At 40.8% G+C, this 25,516-nt stretch overlaps 1 protein-coding gene across 1 annotated transcript in view; it reads right to left on the bottom strand.

The window, feature by feature from the left end:
• LOC122792200 (tumor necrosis factor alpha-induced protein 3-like) overlaps positions 1 to 25,516 on the bottom strand; it is an 887,411-nt gene that overhangs the window by 69,717 nt on the left and 792,178 nt on the right. The window contains exon 7 of the mRNA XM_044059930.1: positions 3,748 to 4,646. Coding sequence (XP_043915865.1) covers positions 3,748 to 4,646 — 899 coding nt within the window. The remainder of the gene's footprint in view (positions 1 to 3,747; positions 4,647 to 25,516) is intronic.

The following is a 25,516-nucleotide window of genomic DNA, read 5'->3' as shown; positions in this document are numbered from 1 at the left end:
GGCATTGTAGCCGTACATAGCTAGGGTGCTTGTTGCAGCCTTGAACCATGTTTCAGTGACTACACAGACATCAGTATCTTCCAAGGTGAGGAGTGCTTCCAGGGAGTGCAGTTTCATGTTCAGACTCCTAGCAGTAAGCAGAAGAACCTTGAGTTTGTCTTGAGTGGAGTTTGCTATGTCAGACATGTTGTCGTTTTGACATTGCCTAAAAATGGCACTATGGGGCAGGCAAGCACCTTAGCCAGTATCAGAAAGCCTAGTGGAGACAGGTGCAGACCATCTTTGGCAAAGCAGTGTGGCCTATTGACCATGTTTTCTCAGGCTGACAAATACTGGATCCCCCTGGAAAGACACCAGAAGCTAAGTCAATTGTTGAAGTCAATAATTTTCTGTTTATATTGTGGCATCATCCTGGGTGAAGGTAGAATGCTTCTTAGCGCTAGGATCATTCCTGCCTGGGATACATAATCTGAGAGTTCAGTCATGTCTCTCTTCATATAGTCCAGGAAGATATGTCTCAAGTCATTCACCCCAACATGGACTATGACAGAGTCATAATGGTACTTGTTGAGTGACCTGAGTGCATGTGTGATCTGACAGATCCTGGCACTTGACAGGCAACTGACTGTGACATTCTCCTTGTCCAGCCTGGTGAGGTGACATCTGTGTGTCTTACTATGGAGTCTCTTATGACCAAGACATTAGGTTTTGAGGTGTTTTGCCTTAGGGTCTTATTTGGTGAGACACTGTTGTGTGTTGTTATGTACAGTGGCTTCTATACATGTTGTCAAGTTTGTGCAGATAATTTGCACTTGGGAGGTCTCTGATTTTCGGTAGGCTTCTAGTGAGTACCTCCATGTATCTGGTTTTATGTGTTGTGCCCTGAGCTTGTGTGATAGGTGAAGTACATGAGATGGCAACCTGTTTGATGTCTTGTTTTTTGTTACATGAGAGACTGTTTCCAAACTGATAGCACAATTACAACTCTCGCATATGGTATTTGTTTGTTTCAGGGCTAAGTGGTTGTCAGTATACATGAGGCAATTACTACATTGCCTCAGGATGCCCAAGTCAATCAGGCTGACCAGAGAAATGGTGGGAAAACGACCATCCATAATTGCAGGTTTATACTGTAGTACTGTTGGGGAGGGGGTACATTAGATCAGTTTATAATGTAGGAATAACAGAGGGGCTTACTCTGTTGATGGTTTAGGGTGAAGAGCTGTGGTGCTGCTGCTCAGTGTGCAGTTGAGTTGCCTGCAGACAGCAGGGGACTTGGGAGGGTTCTAGTGACAGACGTCTAAGGAAAATTTAAGTTTCCAGGCATTTGCGCCTATACAGGGCAGTGATAACCCCTGTTATGCGATGCACAGCTACATGAAAATGTGAGGCTTAAATACAGGCTAAATTCAACAGTTTTAAGACAAACTACCAATGGGAAAGCCCCAAACTGAGCCCTTCTCCAGCAATCCCCAACTCAGATGGAACCTAAGCTACACACTTCTGCCACAAGGGTGCTGGGAGGTCCTCTTAACTCATTCTCTCCAATGGAGCGCAGGAAAGTTTGCACTGTAACTTTCAATGGGTGGAGCCTAAGCCTTTTGACAGAATCAAATTATGTCCTTACATTTCAAACAAATGTTCATATCTCTGGAACCATAGGGGATATGAAAGAAATATAACTAGCAAACTCTTCAATGCAAACTATATTTATTTTATTTGGTACTATTCTTTTGGTTCTATGTCTTAAAACAAATTGTATTAGTCACAGTAAACACAGTAACTATTACATTTGTAGTATTTTGTAAACAAATTACAATATTTCAGCAACAACTCAAGTTACACACATAATGTCAGCATCATTTTATTCATCTGAGAGCTTTCATATGACATCCTGGTCCCTGCTAGTTTTGCGAGACTTCCAGAATTGCTCTTTTTGAGAAGCATCTGTATCTCCTTGCCTGTTGCACCTTTTTGTTGACAGGTACATTTATTAAGGGTGAAGAGAAGGAGAGTACATCTCAGTCTGATCAGCTCCATTGGAGATGCTCAGATTTTGAGTTTGGTATACAGCTAGAAACCCTGAATCTAACAGCAGTTACTCTGAAAACACAGAGGACGTTGGCTGCTGAGTAGTGACACATCCACAATATTCACTGACTACACTGCGTTTAGTGTGAAGAAGTGCTGGGAAGGCACGAGATTTAAAATAAACAGAACTCAGAGTGCAGTTCTAGAATCTAACTCCCCTATAGGTATATGAAAAATTGAAAAAAGAAACATAATAGAACCTCAGCCTCTTATATGAAATATACAGCATTCGGTGGCATCATTCATTCTCTAATACCTATTTTACACAGTTACTCCCCTATAGGTATATGAAAAATTGAAAAAAGAAACATAATAGAAACTCAGCCGCATATATGAAATATACAGCATTTGGTGGCATCATTCATTCTCCAATACCTATTTTACACAGTTCAGGATCATGGGGAAACCACAGCTACCCAGTAGAAGGGCAAAAGCTATTGCAACACACACACACACACACACACACACACACACACACACACACACACACACACACACACACAAACACACAATATCTATTGGCTATTTGGGGAATTGCAAACAGTTACACCATGCTTTTGTGATGCAAAAGAAACCAAATCAACCACCAAAAAAACAGAAGCAAACGGAGAGGACATGCAGACTCTATGTGCAAAAAACAAACTGGAGAGCTAAGTACCACTACTAACCACTCTGCCAACTGTTTTACCCTCATATCAATAGTGTTTTAGAATAAATATTCAGAAAATGTACAAGTTTCATAGCAAGATAGTACAGACAAAAATAAAGACAGGAGATACTAGCTATTACCATGGCAGGGTTAACCACCCAACGGTGTAAACCTTGGCTCTAGATGATTGTCACTACTGAAGTGACACCCCAATGCCATGTACAAAAAATGGGAAAAGGGGGTTGTGGATGGATGAATGCCAACTGTTAAATGGCTGCAAAGATATTCCCCCATTAGAGAAGTAGATATTTGTGTACATGCCATACTATACAGAATGATTCTGAATTTTAGGTGCTTTAAAGATGCATAAGAAAATTAAAGAACAAACTTCCCTTCTGCTACCTATGAGTTCTGAGCAAAATATGAAACTAGTCTGTCAGTTTGGTGTACTCCTAAACAAGTAAAAAAAACCTGCTAATAATATCTGATAGCCAAATCTCACAGTTTTTCATACTTGCCGTGGGTCAGGACGGGTGTGATAAGTTTTGGGATTTGTTTCTGAAACTTGATTTTCCTTAGAAATTACAACTGCTTGGTGTACTCTGTCAGAATCATGTTATATTTATTTGCAAAACTGATACAAACTGACTATGAACTGAAGTGAGTTGTGTGTTTAATGGCCCTGGTTCAGTTTACATTCTGAAATGAGGAATGCTGTGAAAGTGTAGCTCAGTATATATCCTACTGTGAATTTCTATTGTATATACTCCTTTTCTAATGTTGGCTTCCTACCAAAAGGACTACCAACTTGACAATGAAAGGATGCTTGCCATACTTCCAGCATGAACAATGACAGCTGGTGAATAATGAGCGACACAACAGAAATTTTGGGCAAATATGTGAAAATCAGACAAAGGGTACATTATCTTATAAAAAGGTCCCCATGGCTCTGTTTTGTCAGCCATAAAGAGTTTATGTTGGTATTGCAGAAAATGAACTAAACTCACCTTTTTGAGCTATGTAGCAGACTGTGCAGTAACCTGCATGTTCACTGGTTCCATAATAGTTACAGCCAGGATTTCTGCACTTATCTGCCTCTATTTCTGAACAGGAGACAGGTTCCAGGTCATCTTCAATGACCCTATGCTCAACGCTAGACTTTGATAAGTCTGTTACTTTTCTTCCTGAGTATTCACTCTTGTTAGATGTTGCCTGTAGTTTTTTCAAGCAATCAAAACACAAACCATTGAAAGTTCTCTTCTCTTGCTTGCAAGCGATGCATCTACCTTCAAGAAGGTCCATAGTTTCCTCCAGTGATCTACTTTGTTGTATCTCCACCTCTAATTCTGAGATGCCCTCCAATGGGACTTCTCCCTGCTGATGTGTCTTGATAAAACAATTTAGACACAGCCCATTCTTATTTGCAATCCCAGTGAATGGACACTGTGGTGTCTTGCACTTTAAAGCACTGGTTTCACTAAAGAAGGAAAGGCTAGATGCAGTGGGAGGTGCAGAGGCAGGACAAGCAGGCAGGATGACTTCTGTTGGACTATCCATGCCATAATATGTCATTCTTTCTGACTGCTGCTCTCTTCTATTTTGAGTGGAGCCTTGCACTGATGGAGTGGTCTGGGAAGATTTGTTCTTTTGACGAATTTTCTGATGGCACTCATGACAAAATGGTTTAGTGTACTTGGAACAATAGTATGGACAACCAGCAATGGCACAATGATCATCGGTAATGGAGAGGTTTGAGAATGAGAGCCTGTGTTCTTGGAGTTTACTTTCTGATGCCTCTTTGTTCTCGGATTCCAAACTGGTCTGCCAGAGTTTATATACATGGTCCACTAATTTGAAGTAATCCACGACTACATCAAGGTCTTGTGGCATCTTCTGGTAATGTAGCCTAGCAATAACAAAATAAGTTAGTGCATTAAATTCATTAACATAATTATGGTTTTCACAAAATTGATACAGATAAATAATTGCCATTCTGAAGAGAATAAGAAACAGAGTCATCATGCCATCATTAAAATGTTTCCACTGAAATATGATTAAGAAAACAATTTACTGTTAACTATTTTTCACAAAAAGGACATAAATCTACCTCTGCACTTACTTACACTAGTAACTGACAATGGCAAGTTATCTTCTGAGAAAGCCCTGGCTTATGAGACAGAGGAGGGCATCCTAAGTGGAATAGGTTGCTAGAAAGGAAACTAATGGTGCCATCAAAGGACAGAATGTAAATACAGCAAAGCTCTTATCAAAAAGCTTTGAAAATGTACTTATTTACTAATGCCTACTGATAAGCAATCTCTAAGTAAGAAACTCACAAAGATTTCACATCAAGTAAAGTGAAACATTAACACAAACTGCACTTATAAAAGTGCATAGATTCTACAGAACAACAAGGCCATGACAGACTATTATATTGCAACAAGCTACTTACATTACATCAGAAAAGGGCACAGGCTACACGTCAGACAATAATACAACATGTTACAGTTAAGAGAAAACTAACTAAGCATACAACAGAAGTACGTTAGTGAAAAACAACTGCAATTCACATAAAGTACTAAAGCTGGCATTCCCAAATTCCTTGAAGTGCGTACAACTTTATATAAATAAAACAGGAACAGTAAAAAATAATGTCTAGATACCACCCATTGTTTAAAATAATAATCATCCTCCTGGATATATCTTCTTAGCTGCAGTTACAGAGTAAAGCAAATGCACTACTCAAACCACCTATTTCTCAAGATTGCTCTGTACAACCCTCACCTCCTCCTCTGTCTCTCTCTCTCTCTCACACACACGCACACAGACACAGACACACACACACACACACACACACACACACACACACACACACACACACACACCATCCCTATCATGCCTGTTTCATAGGTCTGTCTGAAGGTTCACACATCTCAAATCACTGTATACTTCCAGTCTCTGACAGCACACATACAGACAAGTTTCAGGCCTTCTTAACTTCTTCCAATTATCTATTCCACTCAGCCCACCATCCTGCAACCTCATCCTCACCTCCTCATCAACTTCTGCACCTCATCAAACCAGTTAATCCTGCAATCAACCCAACTCTGCTCTATCCTTCTTAGTGTTTCATGACCTCATTTTTATCCCATCTTGCCCAAAACTGCAGTTCAACTTGTTTATTTCTCTCTAACTCTTAATAACAGCTCTTCTTTTTTCTCCACTGAAATTACAAAACTGCCTTGTCAATCCCATGTACACTTGAAATCTACTTATGTTTTTCATCAGAGCATCTCTCGTAGATGTTTTTTAATCAACAACTATCCTATATTTCTTATACCTTTAGAGTGTCAGTGACTACAGGTAGCACACTTGCCTTTGGTGGTAGAAGGTTAGAAGGCCATGCGTTCTATTCTCACACTAGATACTTGCATTAATTTTTCCAGTACTGACACTGCAGAGTAGCATAAGGGGATGCTGTGCTCTCAGGTGTGCTGTCCTTCAGATGAGATCTGAACAGAGGTCTCAACTCCTTGAGTTGGTGGTAGTTCACGTGGATGTAAAAGATCACGACACTCATCAAAAAAAAAAAAGAGCACGGGATGTTTTCTTTTACCCTGGCTAAATGTCCCCCAGTCAGTTTGAATACAATCTTAGATCTTCTTTGAAAGGAGGACACTGGCCTAGTAGGACTTAACTGATAAGCAAAATGTAAATAAATACAGTTATTATCTTTGCTAAAGACATCTACCTCATATTTTCAGATTTTGTCCTTTTGCTCCTAATATATTTCTTTTGAAAGACAGGAAAATCCATAGGTGTAAAATTTGCACGAAGATTCAAACATTTTTAACATTTTCCCACTTCCTGACTCTCCATCAGCAAATAAGTGTCATTGGTGGGGCAGGTTCCAGACACAACATATTCTCTGTGTTTGCAATAAGATTCCTTTACATGTCAAAGTAGTACTTCAGTCAGTTTAAAGGTCAGTCTTGATGACCATGTGAACCAAAATTGAAGTAAAGGTTTTAATAATGAAAACGCAAGTGCTTTCATGCTCAAAGGTGGTTCATCAGGTCTGATTAAGTATCTTTATATGTTAAAGTGCTTACATTTTTATTATTAAATCTTTATGACTAGATGGATCGTCATAAATTCACCCATGCCATAGTCTGTACAGCCCCCCTTGAAAAGCTGGCAAATACAACTGATGCATATAAACCCAAGGGTGAGGTATATTGACTTATTTGGCTAGCCTCCTACATGGTCTTCATTACTACTTGCCTAATGTCTACCTATACAAATTGTCACCACTGTAAAGATACAGTTCCAAAAATATGATCAGCATTCATAGTAAAAGCTTTACACAGACCCTGAAGAACAGAACTATTATTTTTTTGGAATGTGATCCCTTTGCAGTAATGAAACATAACAACTTCCTTTAATGTCAACTACTTTATTGCCTGCATACTGACCCTGAGATACCTCTGATTATGACACAGGCGGTACAGTGACATCAGTTAGCATATAGTTCTCCAGTGTGGTTCTTGCTAGGCTGCTTTCTTTTTACAGAGTATCTATCCTCCATTTATCCACGTGACTTTTCACTACATGAGCTATACTTCTCCGATATCCAAAAGGCATGTCATGATGAACAATAATTCTCCAAACTGCCTACAGTCATGCAAGTTGTGTGTGTGTGTGTGTGTGTGTGTGTGTGTGTGTGTGTGTGTGTGTGTGTGTGTGCACGTATGTAATGTGCTTATTTACTTATTTATTTATTTTTTTAAGATAGTACAAATCAAGGTCTACACATTATGGGTTCATAGTTAAGTTCAAGGCAGTCAGTCTGAAGACCATTACAAGCCTAGCCATAAAACGCCTATTTCAAAAGTTCCCTCTAGCTTCAAGGAGGGCAAAACAAGATGATAGAACAAAGGAGAATTTGAGGCTGTACATCCAAATATCTAGATTTACCTTGAAGGTAGAAAGGGTGATACTCTGCTTGACATGTAGTAGATGCTTGTTCCAGAAAGTACAGTTTTGTACCTACCATAAATGTAGATGTCCGATAGGTATGCATCTGCAGTCATAACATATGGGTTGTCCTGCCTCAGGCAGCCCTTCGGTCAGCCGGATTCCAAAGTCTGGGTCTGGCCTCGGCTGATTTCGCACTTTCCCCGACGTCAGAGCGTCTGGGGTATAAAAGCATCAGCCGACGCCATTTTCCTCAGTTTTTCTTGCCCCAGATGCCAGGTGCCCTCTAGGAAGGCTAAATTTGGATAAATGCTGAAAAGTTCCAAACATTTGCAAATTATATATGAATAAACAAACAAATACACCATAATAGATTCCCCCAGCTAGCTAAAAGAGGGGTAAGCACCCTAGGAATACCACAGAGGGGAAGGAGGGAGGGTAATCCCAACTGCAGATGCATACCTATCGAACATCTACATTTATGGTAGGTACAAAACTGTACTATGTCCTTCAAGGATGCATCTGCAGTCATAACATATGGGTAGAATACCATAGCCAATCTGGGGGAGGAGGTACTAAGAGAAGGATGGTGTAGTTAAGATCCCCTGCAGGACTGCAGTTGCAAACCCTGCTCTGGATCTAGAGTATAAAGGTAGATTGTAATGCTTGGCAAATGTATGCACGGAGCTCCAAGTAGCAGCTTCTAAAATGTCCTTGGTAGCCACCCCCCGTAGGAAAGCTGTAGTGGTGGCCGTGGCCCTTGTGGAGTGAGGCCTGATATTTTTAGGAACTGTCTTTCCATGAAAGGAGTAGCAAAAGCGAATGCAATTTCCTATCTATTTTGAAATTGTCTGTTTGGAAATTGCTCTTCCTTGCACCCCAGTTGCATATGCTACAAAAAGTTGGTCAGTTTTTCTGCTAGTTTTCGTTCTGTCCAAATAGTAGCGTAGTTGTCTGTGTATATCCAGGGTGTGCAAAAGTTTTTCCCCTTTATTCTGTGGGTTAGGGAAGAACGTAGGCAAGTGAATAGCTTGGTTCAAGGATACCCTAGATACCACCTTTGGCATAAAAGTAGGATTGGTTCTTAGTGACACTCTATCCTGGTGGAAAATAAGAAAAGGCTGCACTGCCATTAACGCTTGTAACTCAGATACTCTTCTTGCTGAAGTGATTGCCAAAAGGAATGCAGTTTTCCAAGATAGAAACTGTAGATCCGCTGATGCTGCTGGTTCAAAAGGAGGCAGTGTCAGTTTTTCCAGCACAAAATTGAGATCCCAGGCAGGTAGAGGGGGTCTTATTGGAGGTTTAACATTTTTGATCCCTCTCAGAAATTGTCTGAGGAGAGGGTGTGAGAAGATGGGTGGATCCACATTGTATTCTGCTGAAATTGCTGAAGCATGAATCTTAATGGAAGAATAAGACAGGCCATTGTGGAACAATTCTGCTAAGTATTCTAGGATATGTGCTAAGTTTGCCACTGTGACTTCTGTGCCCTTTGATGTGCTCCAAATGAGAAATCTCTTCCATTTAGCTGAGTATGTCTTCCTTGTGGAAGGCCTGCGAGCCTCCAGGATAATGTCCTTCACCCTCTGAGATAAAACAGTTTGATTGGAATTTAAGGAATTTTCCAGGCAGTTAGCTGCAGTGTTTTCAAGTTGGGATGCAGGGTCTTGAAATTGTTCTGTGTTAGAAGTAGAGGCCATAGGGGGAGAGGCCATGAATTTGCCTGAGACATGCTTCTCAATAGTGGGTACCAGTGTTGTCTTGACCAGTCCGGAGCTATTAGTATCACTTTTGGCTGTTCCTCCCTGATCTTCAGTAGCACCTTGTACATCAATGGGAGAGGTGGGAAGGCATATACTGTTAGGGCATTCCAGCTGAAAGAGAGAGAGTCCACCCTCCAAGCTTGTGGGTGGTATGTCCTTGAGCAGAATGTCTTCAGTTGGTGGTTGAGTGGGGAGGCGAACAGATCTATCTCTGGCATTCCCATGTCTTTGTTATGAGTTTGAAGATATCTGGGTGCAGCATCCATTCGTGTGCATCCATGGTAGTTCTGCTTAAGCTGTCCGCCAGTGCATTTTCTTTTCCTGGCACGAATTGGGCCTGTAGTTGGATATTGAGATTCAGGCATAGATCCCACAGATTCATAGCCATCCGGCATAGAGGGTAAGAATGTGTGCCTCCCTGTTTGTTTATGTACCACATGACCGTGGTGTTGTCTGTCCTTATTAACAGATGTCCTTGTTGGAGGAAGGGTTTGAATGCCTCGATTGCATGCCTCACTGCCAGCATTTCCTTTTGGTTTATGTGCATGCTTAGCTGCCCTTGAGGCCATAGGCCTTGGATACATTTGTCCTCCATGTGTGCTCCCCATCCTCGGTCTGAGGCGTCCGTGGTGATGGTCTGCCTTGTTTTTGGTTTGTTGAAAGGCAACCCTCTGTTGGACTGGCAGGCCTGAGCCCACCACAGGAATTCCTTTTGAAGGCATGGAATGATTGGTATCATGGTTTCTAAACTGTGACTGTGTTGAGACCATACACTCCTTAGGTACCACTGTAATTTCCTCATATGCAGCCTGGCATGTAGGATTAAAATTATGCAGGATGCCATGTAACCCAGGGCCTGCAGGATTTTCCTTGCAGTAAGCTGAGTTTGTCTTGTCAGTATCATGAAGTAATCTGGAAGTTGTTTTTGTTTTTCTTCTGTGAGAAAAGCCATCTGGGTGTTTGTGTCCAGATCTGCACCCAAAAAGGTTATCCTTTGGGATGGTACTAGTCTTGACTTTTGGATGTTGACTGTGTATCCCAAGGTCTGTAGCAGGTGTATGGCATAAGCCAAGTCCTTTAACAATTTTTTCTTGTTGTCCGCTTGTATTAGGCAGTCGTCCAGGTATGGATAAATTTGAATTCCCTGTAGTCTGCAATGTGCAATTACTGATGCCAGGCATTTCGTGAATACTCTGGGCACAGTAGATAAGCCAAAGGGCAATGCTGAGAATTGATAATGCTCTGATCCTGCAAGAAATCTGAGGTGTCTTCTGCAATTTGGTCGGATAGGGATGTGCAAGTATGCCTCCTTGAGATCTAGAGTCACCAGCCAAGACTCCTTGCCCAACATGGGAAGAAGTTGCTGTAGGGTCAGCATTTTGAATTTTGGCACAATGAGATAAGTGTTCAGTGCAGACAGGTCGAGAATAGGCCTCCATTGGTTTTCTTTTCTTGGTACAAGGAATAGTCTGGAGTAAAATCCTTGGCATTGTTCTGAACATGGTACCTTTTCTATAGCTTTCATCTGAAGTAAATTGCTGATTTGTCTTAAAGCCTCTGCCTTCTGATTTGGTGGAAGGTTTGGCATTCCGCTTCTTTTTGGCAAAGTGTGGAAGTGAAACCTGTATCCTTTGTCTATTATTTGCAATGTCCATGTATCCTTTGTAATGCAATGCCAGTTTTTTGAGAATAAAGCCAGCTTTCCGCCCAAGGGTGCTTCGAGTTGATCCCTGGTAGGCGGAATCAGAGTCAAGTCACTGGGTCTGTCCTGTAGTAGTGGTTGTAGTTATAGCTGTTGCACTATTCCTCTGGTTGGCAGGCTGCCACTGACGGCCTCTGTAGGAGCCCTTCGATTGACCTCTGCCTCTAGGGCGCCAGTTCCTGCCTCTCTGGGCTCTGTTTGAGTCTGGAAAGGACCAATTCTTTGTAGGCCATTTTCTGCTGAGTCTTGGTGGTTGAACTTGCAGGAAATCTTTAACTGTTTGCACAGATTTTGCTTTTTCTTCAACCTTTTTTAGAATCTCCTGTCCAGGGGAGCCAAATAAATTTTGTTTCTCCATTGGAGCATCGAGGAGTTTAGCTTTGACATGGTCTGGCAAAGATTGCTCCTTCAGCCAGGCATGCCTACGAATAACTGCCCCAGTCATAGCTGATCTAAATGAAGCCTCCAGTGCATCATAGCCACATTTTAAGAAATGACTACTAACCTGTTGTGAGTTATGCACCAAATCCTGAAGGGATTTACGGTCTAAGGGTTCAGGAGAAGAAAGTTTCTTATTCAGTTCCTCTAACAAATACTCTTGGTACTGTATCATATGGAATTGACAGTTTAATGCCCTGACAGAAAGAGTTGCAGATGTATACACCTTCTTTCCCCATCTCTCTAAAGCTCTAGACTCTCTTTCAGAGGGTAGGGGATTTTTGGCAGTAGCGGCTGCAACCCCTTTAGGGCCCTGAGAAATAGTTTCTGGGTCTGCAGAATGGGCTTTATACAGATGGAAATGAGAATCCGGGACCCTGTAATATCTGTCAGGTTTGGCAGGGGCCGGAGGAAGAGTATCAGGGGCTGTACTGACATCATTGTACACATCATCAATTACATTTAGAACAGGAGGTATAGCTAAGGGCCTATGCTGAGGCAAATGCAAAAAGGTCCTTAATCTTTTTCTAGAATCAGAGAAATCCTGACCTTGCCATTGAAAGTGCTCTCTCATGGAATGTAAAGTCTCCCCAAAGGAAAACTCTTCAGGAGGGGAGGCCGAAGTGATAGATTCCTCTGCATCTGAATCCTCATAAGGTGAGTAAGCCCCTTCCTGGTGGTCTGATATATCAGATCCATCTGTGGAATCATCTGAAGAGTGAGGTTCAGAGGGGTCAGTCCTGGGCCTTTTGTCTGGAGGAGGTTGAGAGGCCCTGTCTGGGTGAGATTGGGAACCCCTAATTAAGGATATAAGGTCCTCAGCAAGGCTGAGGATCTGTGAACTAGAGGTAGGCCTCTGGGATGTAGATTTGGCAGGCAAAGCTTTTGAAAGTTTGGCAGCTTTAGCCCTAGAAAAGGCCTTAATGGACATAGAAGCTGGGGGCCTAGCTGACCCACGTGCAGGGGTAGAAATGTCCAAAGGTATTGTGTCGGACAATTCCTGAACACTAGCTTCCGTAGGTAGTTCTGAAGCCGACTCAGCCGGGGCCTCTCGGGCCTCGGTGGTCGGAAGTATGGTTTTGGAAGAAGGAATCGCTGAAGACTCGGTTTCGGCCGAAACCGAGACACTCGCGGTAGGCCTAGCCGTGGTTTCAGCCGAAACCGCGGGCCACGAGTGTCGGTCCTTTTCCTTACGTTTTTTGACCATATGCGAAGTCGGAGTCTCCGACGGCATTTTATAAGCAAAAGCGCCTCCAAAAAATTCCTCTGCAAACTCCGACCGACGTCTAAGAGTTCGTCGGTTGAAGGAGGCACAGGCTAAACAGGCCGATACGTCGTGGTCTGGGCCTAAGCAAGGAAGGCAGTAAGAATGGAAATCCTTATGAGGTATTTGTTTCCCACAAGTTAAACAATTATTTACTTTGTCTGACATCGGCTGAGGCAAGAAAGAGTCCCCAACGGGGTACTTAGCTTTTTTCGAAGTCTTCGGTAGCTGAAATCACTGGATCTGACCGACCGGCACTTGCGAACAGCTTCTGCTTCGGGCACCGCGTGGCAAGAAAGACTGAGGAAAATGGCGTCGGCTGATGCTTTTATACCCCAGATGCTCTGACGTCGGGGAAAGTGCGACATCAGCCGATGCCAGACCCAGACTTTGGAATCCGGCCGACCGAAGGGCTGCCTGAGGCAGGACAACCCATATGTTATGACTGCAGATGCATCCTTGAAGGACATCTTAAGGATACACTTGAATATGAATCTATCATGACAATGTGTCTTATTTATCTGCTGATGAAGGTTTAGCTCCTTTAACCAAGCATTTGTGGTGCCATTAGTTCTGTGAAGAAATAGGAGGTCAAATAGGACTGGATCTTTCATGGCAAGAAAAGATAGGCACAGATATCCACGGAAGAGTCTGTAACAGACTGAGTACAGAGGAAAGATTTCCAGTCTCTCCCGATAACTAAGATTTCTGAGGGCACTGATCTTTTAGTAATGAACCTCTAAAGTCTCCCAAGGGGTTTGATACGTTCAGACAAACACATAGCAAAAGTTGCATTATATTCAAAAATGGGTCGGATAAGATACATGTAAAGGAGAATTAGGAATTCTTTAGATCTAGTGGAGATGCTTTTAGAAATTAGATGAGCCAGATAAAAAAAATCAACCTGCTGCTCATTTCTATATTCCTGCCTGCTCCAAATGGGCATAATTCTGCATTTCTGCATCTAGGACAGCTAATGCCAGTGACCATCTTTTCAGTGGTTCCACCTCCTTTTGTATCCTAGCCAGCATATCCAGATCTGTTAACAGTAGCATACACAGGTTCCTCCAGCCCATTTAACAATATCATGGATTAAGACTGTTGAAGCACCCCTCTGGTCACTTCCCTTATTCTGTACTGGTTCCATTTGTCATTGTACTCTTCTTTTTTTTTTTTGTTTCTGGTGCAGATCATTCCCAATCCATTTCTCTACTGTGGATTTCAGTTCCATACTGCATGGAAAGGTTTCACTGAACAGGATAAAAGTGGCTAATACTATTTTGCTTGTGACTGTCACTTTACCTTTCAGTTAAATATTTCCCATTTGTCTGACAGAACTGTTAAACAGATGGCCTAGTTATTTATTTCATTTTTTCTTTTTTACTGGGTTAGTCACTATGCCTATGCCCTCCTTTTAGGGAAACACGACAGTACAATTCACTAGTGGTAACTGCAAGATTATCTGCAGAGTCAACTATACGGGTAGAGCTAGCTGGAATGGAATATTCTGCCAAAGTCATGTCTGAGCATGGCTATTGTTTCAAATAAACAATTGTCCATGCACAACTGCACATGATTAGATAATTGTCTTCCAAAGTAATCCTATTCCATGATTTCTACCCTGAAACTTAAAATACATATACATATAACATATATATATATATATATATATATATATATATATATATATATGCTTTTCATTTATTGATATTATCTACAGTTCTTATGCCTTTGTATCACTTCAAATATTTATTATTTTGTAATCTGTTATACTTCAGCTTTGAGATGAAGAGTACATTATATCATTTTGCTTTTCAGATTCCCTTTCTCTTACAATGCTTTATGTTCCCATAATACACAGAATTCCAGAAAAAATAAATCAGGTGGTTTGTCTCTGTATCCACCTATAATGAGAGTGCTGTGGGTCTGTACCTATTTCATCAGTGGGTCTGTACCGATTCCATTGACTTCTGAGGCTGTATCTTGAAATAGTTTTAATGTCTTTATTTTATGAAAATACCCTGACCTGTGCAGAGTAAGCTACTAGAAACCCTTTAAAACTGCGTTTAAATCTTATTCCCAACTTTTATGCAATCAAATCTGTATTTCAGCAAAACTGCACATCAGCACCCCCTTTACCGTGTTAATTACATGCCAAGAATAACAACAGCCCGGCCCAGTTATCCAGGATGAACAGATGATAACTTATAATCCTGATAAGGCAGTTTTAAGCAGCTTTTACTATTTCAAATTGTTCTTTTCAAAAGCCAGAAATAACAGTACTTAACTGTCTATGCAACGCTGCATTAAGTTGATGTAGTGCTGCAACATAAGGACTTTCTACTATTCATATATACATTTCTCCAGTCGCTATCTAATTGGAAATAATTTCACTTGTGTGCTTTGCAGCATATTAATGTCTTCAAGACGACACAGTCCCAGGATGTAAAATGTGTAAGTACTGACAGCCAGGGACAAGGGTTATGGGCCTTGAATCCTGCACTACTGCTATCAATTATATGAGGTGCAGGACAACAGTTATCAAATTCTGTGCCATTGTCAGAAATTTGTATATGATGATGATCAGGGGCTACAGTCTCACAATCAACGCTTATAACCGCAAAATAAATTCATGAGAAGTGAATGGCTGTAACAGCATGCTGTTAATGTATAATACTGCCTCGAGGTGATGACTAACACCTGGAACATTCAAACCAGCTACCCAGGATTTCACCTATCTGGGTCAGAACCCAGTATCTGTTAGTGCAATTTTACCAACTATAACTGACATTTAACCAAAACTCTTCTATACGCGCGTGGGCAAGCGAGCGCACACACACACACACACACACACACACACACAATTTCCAAGTGGGGTTACTGATAGCTTTTTTTGGTACTAGCACCCTCTTTCTGTTTTATCACTACATGCTGTCACCAACCAGACCACTTTGGTCACCAGGGTGTTATGATCCAATCAGTACATTAAATTATAGTGGCTTATAGCGAGGCTCTCTTCAAAACGATGGATGTCATCACCTTACACCTATCTTTTTATATTACCCGTATAAACTAACATGTAAGACAGCAGTCACAAGCTTTTAGAACTGAAGAAAGGAAAAGACTAAAATTGCATGCAAACAGTCTTATTCCTGTAACTTTCTAGAAAATACATATAACCTAATGACTACTAAGTCACTAAAACTGCTCAGTAACTACAGAAACACACATGCAGGTTATCAGAGCTTGAGCTTACTGCCTCTGGGAAAGCAGGCTGCAAATACTTTATCATTTCCAGGTTTTAGTAGTGTCCATCAGGTCCGCAATACAAAAATACAGAGGGAAATATGGGATGCTTTCTGTTGAAGTTAGAAGCTTACCAAATCCAAACAGCAATCCAAACAGAAAAGAGCAACATTTCTGGTTCAGTTCTCCTACTGGGTTAGTGATTTCAAAACAAAACAGATTTTTTTTCCAGTATGTCAGCAGTCAACACTACTAGTGCTAACATTTTAATAGGGAACCATGGGAATCACAGTCACCCACTCACTCCTTACAAATTAAGTCTAGAGGTCCCTTACACTGTGGTCATATAGGAACTGAAATGGCAAAAAAAGCTTTGGATTTCAGAAGCAACTCTCTGTATTCAAATTGGTGATGATGCATAGAAAAATATAGTTAAAACTATTCCCCAAACCACTTGTTTGTGGATGGTAAGGTGCAGTTTTTACCTGTTTTACTCTACAGAATTTAAGTCACCAGGTCTGACACAAAGTTAGTTGCTTTATCTGACACAAAGTTAGTTGCTTTATCTATCAGCACCTCCCAGGAAAATACTCTAACAAAGCATTTACCACATGTTCTGTCATAGCAGGAGAAAAAGCTACTACCTCTGGTTACTCACTACTATAATCCACCACCACCAAACTATATCCCTTAGTTGTGGTACTTAGGATACTAAAAGACTCACAATATCCACAGCTACCCTATGAAACAGTTCTTCAATAAAAGGTAAAGGCACTACAGCAGCCTTTGCTTTGCCTCCTGCTTCATCAACCTACTGGGATTGCTAGTATAACTTACAATGCCCTCTCATGTCTTTTGCAATTATTTAGCCAAACAAATGTATAAGCCTAGCTTCTGTACAATTTATGCCTAGATATGTGAAAGGAGTATTGTGGGCTATGTTCAGGAGTGTTCAGTTGTAAACTTTCTTTCAGAACAAGAACTTTTGCATCACTTCTTCCTCTAGACCCCACTTTCAGCAGTCCATTCTCTGTACAATGACTGCTAGTCCCAGTATGCAGACCTCCTCTGCCAGTGAGAGCAAGATGCCTACCTGGCTACCTATCTCAAGTTTTGCATGGTGGGATCTCATAGCTGTACTTGTCATAAATCTCTCTCTCTCTCTCTCTCTTAATAATTCTCCCCACTTTCTTTCATACAAAGCTTAGTATATTTTGCAAACTGTGTATGAGATTCAAGCTTACTGTTACCAACTCTCCCTTCCCCTGAATTAGCCCCCTTTCAGAAGAAATCCAGTGCCTTTTGATATGTGTGGATATGATTCAAATTTGCTGCTGTTACCAAGCTCTGTTCCTGAAACAGCCATATGGCCAGCCCATATCAGAAGTGTTGGTACTGGCTGGGTCTCCTCTCTGATGCCTTTTACACCTGCGTGTCTCCATGCCTGGCTGCATATGCTTGCATGTACGCTAGGTACTATACCATCAAAGTAATTTTGTAACAAGACATCTGCTGGAATATCATCAGAAACTGCCACCTGATTATTTCCTTTCTTCCTTTTCCAGTCCAACTGAACTATGACCAATAGCACCTGAAAATGTGTCCCTTTCATGGCCCTAGCCAGAGTACACTACCCAGGCAGATGATGTTTATATCTAAAAAAAAATCAGGCTTAATAACAATTATGCCTGATGCAGTATCCCTTTTATCAAACAGTATCTTTACCATCTACCAGGAAAGGGTAGAGACCCATGTGGTGATCTACAGCAACAGCATCAGTTCATCCCAACACTATCATGGCACTACATCTGTTAGCTCCCTCCTGTGGCTTTCCTCACCTTGTCGCTGTGGACATTTAAACCACAAATGTCCAATTTGGTTACCCTGGAAATATCTTAGCACATAGTCCTGATGCGTGCTACAACCACTGAGTTCCCCCTTGACTGTGAAACCTGTTGTCATGGTTTAACCTATCACACACTGGTTACCTTAGATCCATGTGCAGTGGTAGGTAAGCTCCTCCTGCGCAGTAGTGCCTTCTCACTAAACAGAGGCCACCATTGTTGCCCATTTCTTCATCAGATGCATAATCCCAATCTGTCTATCAGATCCTCATATCCTCAGTAAAAAGTACTCAACTGCTTGTTCCCTTATGATAAGCTCTCCCAACATTTTTGGAAATAGCAGTTTGACATCCACTCACCCATCTAAAAAAGTATGCACTTATTTGTACAATGACATCACTGACACTGTTATTTGGTTTTCTTCTATATTCTGTAACGTTCACGTGTGAGCCTAAGTTACTCAAAAACAACACTGTTTACTGCAAGCAATACAATCAAAATCATACATCATTGCAAAAGCATGCATAGATTTTCATGTGAGCAGAGGAGTTGAAATCCTTACCCATTGCCCTTGGTCAGTTTGGTGTAGATTATGCATTTGTTTAAACACCCAAACATTACTATCAAAGTCAGTCCTTTTTATATGGAGGAAACAATTATCAATGACATTGGCTTTTGAGGCTGGGTTTGTATCTCTTCTACTCATGTGCACTTGGTAAAAGGAAAGCATCTTCCTTTCATCTAGTCACTCTGCCTTCCTCACTGTTCCTCCAAATTCTCCTCATTTTCATTCTCGTTCTCTGTGGCTTTTCCCCTCTCTTATGCCATAGCCAGTTCATGCTGATGATTCTTTTACTTCTCTGTAGCTTCATATTATCAAGACCCTTCCTCCTCCAGTGCAGCTTTTGGGCTGATGACAGGCATCTCATATCCACTTCCATCTCTGGTCTCATTAACTGGAAGTTGCATTTTATAACTGCCCTGGAACACTGTGGATGGTCATTTTGCTGCATTCTGTACAACTACATTCCCTGCCAGGTTGTCTCTGTAACTGCAGGCAAGGTGATTACTAAGTCATCCTTATTTAAATCAGTGTGTAACTCCTCCTGAGTCACACTCTTTAACCAGATGTTCCAGTGAGATACTGGAGTACCCTTTACAGCTCATCTTCCTGTTTACTAACTATTCTAATTTAAAAAAAAAAAACAATTCTTATGCAATGTATACTACTGCATATTTTACCTTGTGGCTGCAAGGCTACATGTACTTTTTGGTAACAATTCTGTCTTGCAGGCTACATAAGTCCAATTTACAAAGTATCCCACAATGGCCACTGATTATGTTACAGACAAAGCTTGCAGGTCTTGACTGTCACAAATCTGCAAACAGCTGCATGAGGTGCAGAGGTATGGGCTTTTCAAATGTGCTACTGGTACTAACTGGTATGGAATGATCACTGGCTACAGTCTCATGATCCAGAATGTTGACAACCAAATAAGTACAGCAAGAGTGTCTGTACTTAATGGCATATAGCAAATGAGTATTAATGCCTTGGGCTATTAACAACAGCTGCCACACCCAAATATGTTTTACAGTGTAGAGTTTTGGAACAGTTCTAATCACTGGTTACCTATGAGTCCTTCCAACTCGTCTGATCCGAATGCCTTCTAATGCAATTTTATTAACAGTAGCAAAGTGAACCAAATTACTTTTCTCATACAGACATAGACACAGACAGACAGACACACACACACACACACACACACACACACACACACACACACACACACACACACACACACACACACAAATGCATGAACACCACTCACAAAATGTTTCTTAGGAGTGGCTTCAATTCCAGCACCCATTTTCTGTTTTCTTGGTATATGCTACTAGCACCCATACAAATTTTGGCACCAAGCTCTCAATTACTGTGCACTTTTCTATGAACCAACGGCTATATTATGCTAGCTTATAGCCAGACTGTCTTCAAAAAGGGTGACTTCCATCAGTTACCTCACAGCTATAGGGTCACCCTTATAAACGAATACATAAGACAGTGGCAATATAGTTTTATAACTGAATGAACAAAATTGCTTTAGTCAATAGAAAATCAAGTAAATGTACAGAAAAGCCCAATTAAATATATCGGTTTTGACTGCACTGGGAGGAATTAAAGAAAATATTTTATACATACAGTTGGCAACAAAATAACTCAAAATAACTGCAATGAAATACTTATTTTTATTGCTGTATATAGAATAGTGTAGCCAAGTTATCATTAAGTAACTAAAAGATTCTGCATCTGTAAATGACACCCAGACAGATGATCCATGTTTCAGCTGTTTCTCAGAAAGCAAGTTGAATTTTCTCTTCACTACAGCCCTGTACGAATATTTTCTGCCTCCAGATTTGAATGGAGTCCATCAAATATCAAGTCCAAAATCCAAAATAAAAACATAACAAATGCAACAGTTTTTCTGTGAGTTAGGTTTCATAAATCCAGAGAGAGTCAAAACAAAATGGAAAAAGAGGCAGTCCTGGTTCATTACTTCTAGGAAATTAGTGCTTAAAAACAAAACAAACTTTTTTATCTCTTTGAAACTAAGCTGCTTACAATACACTTTCCAATATAAGGTAATGCAGATTTATGATATGAAACAGTAAAGTGTGAAAACAATTCAACTCTCCTAACACTGCTATGCCCCTATATGCCCCTACTAAAAAGAAAGTGCAGTAGTGTAAGTATACCATAACAAATGTTTGAATGATCACTGCTGCAGTAGTCTATACTATATAGATTATGTCCTGCCAAGGGCATAACAGATGTCCAACTTCCAAAGCTTCAGGACACCTTCTATGCAGCCAAAAGTTATTCAGCTCAAGCTGAGCTAACTAAAGTCTTGGCACCAAGCCATTCATAGCTTTCATGCCAACAGAGACAGAATGGAAGCTAAAATCCTGAGAAATACAATACTGGTAAAATAATGATGATGATAATAATAATAACAATAATAATAATAATAATAAAACAAATGTCCACACCCTGGCATAAAAACATACAAAAAACGAGGATGGAGAGAGAGAGGTTAGTGAAGCAGTGATTATTCAAACATCTACTGTTATCCTAAGTTTACTTACACAGCTGTACTATGTTCTTGATTTGATCACTGCTGCAGTTGTCAAAGCTATATAGGTTAATTATCATTGCTTAGACAGACTGGGAGGAGAGGGGATGAGGGCACAGGAGCCCGCCCTAGACCTGGAGGAGGAATCTAGTTTATAGTGCTTTGCAAATGTATGCACAGAGGACCAATTTGATTCTTCTAGAATACTTGCACTATCCATCCTTTTCTAAAAAGCCATAGAAGAAGCCATGGTCCTGGTAAAGTGAGCCTTGCCCCTGCCTGGAATAGCCTTGCTGTGGTGGGAGTAGCAAAAACTAAAAACTAATAGTATGAGACAACCATATGCAAACAGTCTGTTTTGACATGGGTTGTCCTTTCTTCTTACCTTCACAAGACATGAACAAGTGATCAGAAGTTCTGAAAGATTTTGTTCTGTCAATACAGTACCCGAGTTGCCAGTTGGCATCCAAGGTACAAAGTAACCATTTTCCCTCAGTTTAGCCTCTGGAAATAAGAAAAGGAGATAGATAGCTTTGCTTAAAGTAAATTTCAATACCACATTAGGCATAAAAGAAAGATTAGTCCTCAAAAAAACTTAGATTTGTGAAAAATGAGATAATGTTGGCCCATCTTAAGAACTTGCAACTCAGACATTCTTCTTGCAGAGGTCAGAGCAATAAGACTGTTTTCTATGTCACAAACATCAAGTCAGGCTGATAAGCTAGTTCAAATGGAGCAAGAAATAGTTTTTCTAGCACAAAGTTAAGATCCCAAGGAGGAGCCACCTGTATTCTAGGAAGCCTTGTGTGCATCATCCCTTTCAAAAACATTTTCACATGAGACCCCATTGAAGGAGAGGGATCTATGAGCAGACAATTTGAAATGGCTGACAAATGAACATCGATCAAAGAGTAAGACAGGCCATGGGATAGTAACTCACACAAATAATGTAAACATCAGCCACAAATGGGTGCTGGTTCCTTTGCTGGCAGTAACTAGAAAATGTTTTCCCATTTGCTAATAAATGATTTTCTAGCAGCAGATTTTCTAGCCTCCATTAATACTTGCTGTACATCCTCAGAAAAAAAGTTGACTAAAAGGCCTTGAGTTCACATCATCCAGGCAGTCAGCTGCAGTTTAGGGTTGGGATATATGAAACACACCTGGTCTTTTGTGAGCAAATCCAGTCTGCATGGAAGCTTGTGGTCCCTGGTCATTTTCAGAAGAAGGGAGATCTACTGTTGCCTGGGCCAGAAGGGAGTCACTTCAGTGATCTCTGGAAAGTCTTTCTGAATCTTCAGAAGTATCATGGATGTTAGTGGAAATGGAGGAAAGGCATACAGGAATACGCCTGTTCAAGGTATCTGTTCTCCAGGCATTCTTTCATGGAATCCTGGAACAGAATTTTATTAAATGATTGTTTAAAGAGGAGACAGAAAGATCTATTTGAGGTGTTCCCCATAGATGGAGCTAAACTTGAGACCCTTGGATTCCGTTTTCATTTGTGAGGGTCTCTTCTGGTCCGGCCCAGCTTGTTTGCCCGACAGTTTTGCTCTGACAGAATGCAAGTTGCATGTCAATTGAGAATGTGCTGAAAAGCTGTATCCCGTGCTACTACAGCTGGTCTGTACAGAGGGTAAATTTTAGACTCCCTCCTTGTTTATTTATGTACCACATCACAGCGGTGTTGTTTGTAAACTCCTGGAGAAGTTTCAGTGATCACAAAGGAGAGAGTTGAGAGCATTTAAGAGCTAACATCTCTTTAAGTTGATGTGTTCTGGCCTTATTTCTTTGTTTCAAAGACTCTGCAATTTTAACCCTATAAACACTGCTCCCCAAGCAAAATCTAAGGCATCTGTCATGACTAACTTTGGCTGAAGCAGGAGAGGAAGATGGGAGACTAGGATTCGGTCAGCACCACATAAACTTCCATTTCACAAATTCTAAAACTGGAACTTGAAAATTCAAGGGATGTTGGTGCTGGGACTGTACAGATATCAGGTACCACTGTAACTTTTTCATGCGAAGTCTTGTAAGGGATCATTCAGAATCCTAAGGAATTCCCTTGCTGAGATGGAAGTCTCAAGTAGAAAACCTACTGAATATAACTAAATACAGATCTATTCATCCTGTGGAAGAAAAGCTCTTTGAACTGAGGTGTACAGCAGACACCACAGAAAAACAATACTGTGAGAAGGAGTCAGAAGTCTTTCGAATGCTCTCTTGGAATCCCAGCCTATGTAGGAGATCCCTTTCTCAAGTAAGGGATTCCTGATGCCTGGAAAACAACTCTGCAAAGATAAGCAAGTTGTCTAAATACGGTAAAATATGAAAACCTTGCAGTCTGCAGTAGGCTATCATTGAAACTAGACACTTTATGAACACTACTGGAGCAGCAGACAGACCAAAGTGTAAGGCAGAGAACTGATAATGTGATCCAGACATACAAAACTTTAAGAAATGCCTGAAACTGAAATCTATAAGAATGTGATGATATGTATCTTAAAATGTAAGTGTTACTAGGGAACTTAAAAGGGGAATAAGGTGTATCAAGTTATAAAGGGACAGCATTTTGAACTCGGGCACTATCACAAACTGGTTCAGAAAGTAAAGGTCAAGAACTTGTCTCTAAAGAGGTTTCATTCTTTGTCAAAACAAAACCAAACATCCCTGAATAAAATCCTAACTGAGGAGGAGGATGAACAGCTTCTATCACCCCAGAGCCAACATTTCCTGGATGACAGGAGGGAAAAGAAGAGCCTGATATGGCAGATGAGGTTGAATCACCTGAAAAGGAGAGAGAGAGAGACACACACACACACAGACAGAGATAGAGAGACAGAGAGACAGACAGACTCCCACTAGTTTTAGCCTTGATGAATTACTCTCAGAACCTTTCTGAAACAATTTGTTAACATAGATAGAAATGGAGGTTTAAACTTCTGATAAGGATTAACGGAATGCCAGGGTGGGGTGGGGTGGGAAAGTCCCTCAGTCATTCATGCTTAATAGACTGTCCTTTGTTCGGGGATGGGGAGTCCTGCTTTCCTTTTGGAACCTCCCTGCCACTGTTTTTAAGTATCTGCTTACTAGCAGATTGCTGGGACTGTTTATTTTATTTTTTATTGAAATAAGATGAGGGAGGATAGAATTCCTTGGTCAATATGGAGAAGGAGGGCTGAAAACTCTGAGAGATGCCTTGACTCAGCTTCCTCTCTGATCACACTTTTTAATGACTTCTGCAGCAGAAGGTCCAAAAACTAGTTATGCATCCAAGTAAGAAGTCAAAATTATATTTGCCATCCTCAGGGAACTTTTCTGAATGTAGCCAGACAAATCTCCTCATAACATTTGCAGTGACAGCAGCCCAGGAAGTGGCATCAGTACAGTATTATGAACATTTTAAGCAATAGGTAGTGACTTGAGAAACAGCAGAAACCAAATTACACAAAGCTGATTCTACCTTACAAGAGGCAACCAAAACAAAACATTCCTCATATTCTTACAAATGGCCAGAGTAAATTTCAATATATGAGCCTGACAGCTAAGGATTAAAAAAAAAAAGTTGCAGAAGCAAACACTTTTCCCCAAACTTATTAAAAGCCTTTCCATCCTTGTCAGAAGGAGTGGACTAAGTATTAACAAAATGCTTAGCAGCAACTGGGTTTACTAAAGCTATAGTTATTGGGTCAGGTATTGGATTAGTGTATAAAAACTTAAAAGACTAAGGTACCTTATATAACATATCTGCTTTTTTTTTGGGGGGGGGGGGGCAGAATGTTAACTGTCAGGGAAATTGCAGACTGTGACTAAAACATCCTTCAAAACAGAAAGCGCAGGAGGAATAGGTAGGTTCAAGAAATTCCACTTGTAATAAGTCATAGTATACTCTGAAGTACTGAGAAACATTGTCGTTTTTCCATTGAAACAACTGATTCATTCTGATAATAGTCTCAGAGAAAATAATTTTTCATACGGACTACCCAATGTCACATTCCCCTCAGAATCTGAATCAAAAATCGTGGATATATTCCATCATCTGTCCCTTCACATTCCTTTGAAGCCCAAACTCTTGAATCTCTTTGGGAAAAGAACTCTTTTTCTTTTGACAGAACCAATCATATAAGAAAGATCAAGAGCCTGCACTAAACCTCGAGATAAGGCCAATTAATTATTCCTATCCAGTGACACTGAGACAAAAGAAGACATATGTTTAGTATTCTTTCTGACAGAAAATCATGAAGAAACAGACACAGAATTTCCAACAATCACCTTCAAAGGGATGGGCACAGCTTTCTGGCTAAACAGAGAGGAATTCCCTGCACACTCTCCCAGGATGGGCAGGAGTGGTTCTGCCCAACAATGGCATACTAACAGCTACAGGGGATGTTTATAACCCTGGTCTATTGCA

This window comes from Protopterus annectens, chromosome 1.part2, assembly GCF_019279795.1.
Source record: "Protopterus annectens isolate FY-2018-M chromosome 1.part2, PAN1.0, whole genome shotgun sequence".
Taxonomy (NCBI): domain Eukaryota; kingdom Metazoa; phylum Chordata; order Ceratodontiformes; family Protopteridae; genus Protopterus; species Protopterus annectens.
The sequence above is the reverse complement of the archived record's forward strand: the minus strand, read 5'-3'. Positions and strand labels throughout refer to the sequence as shown.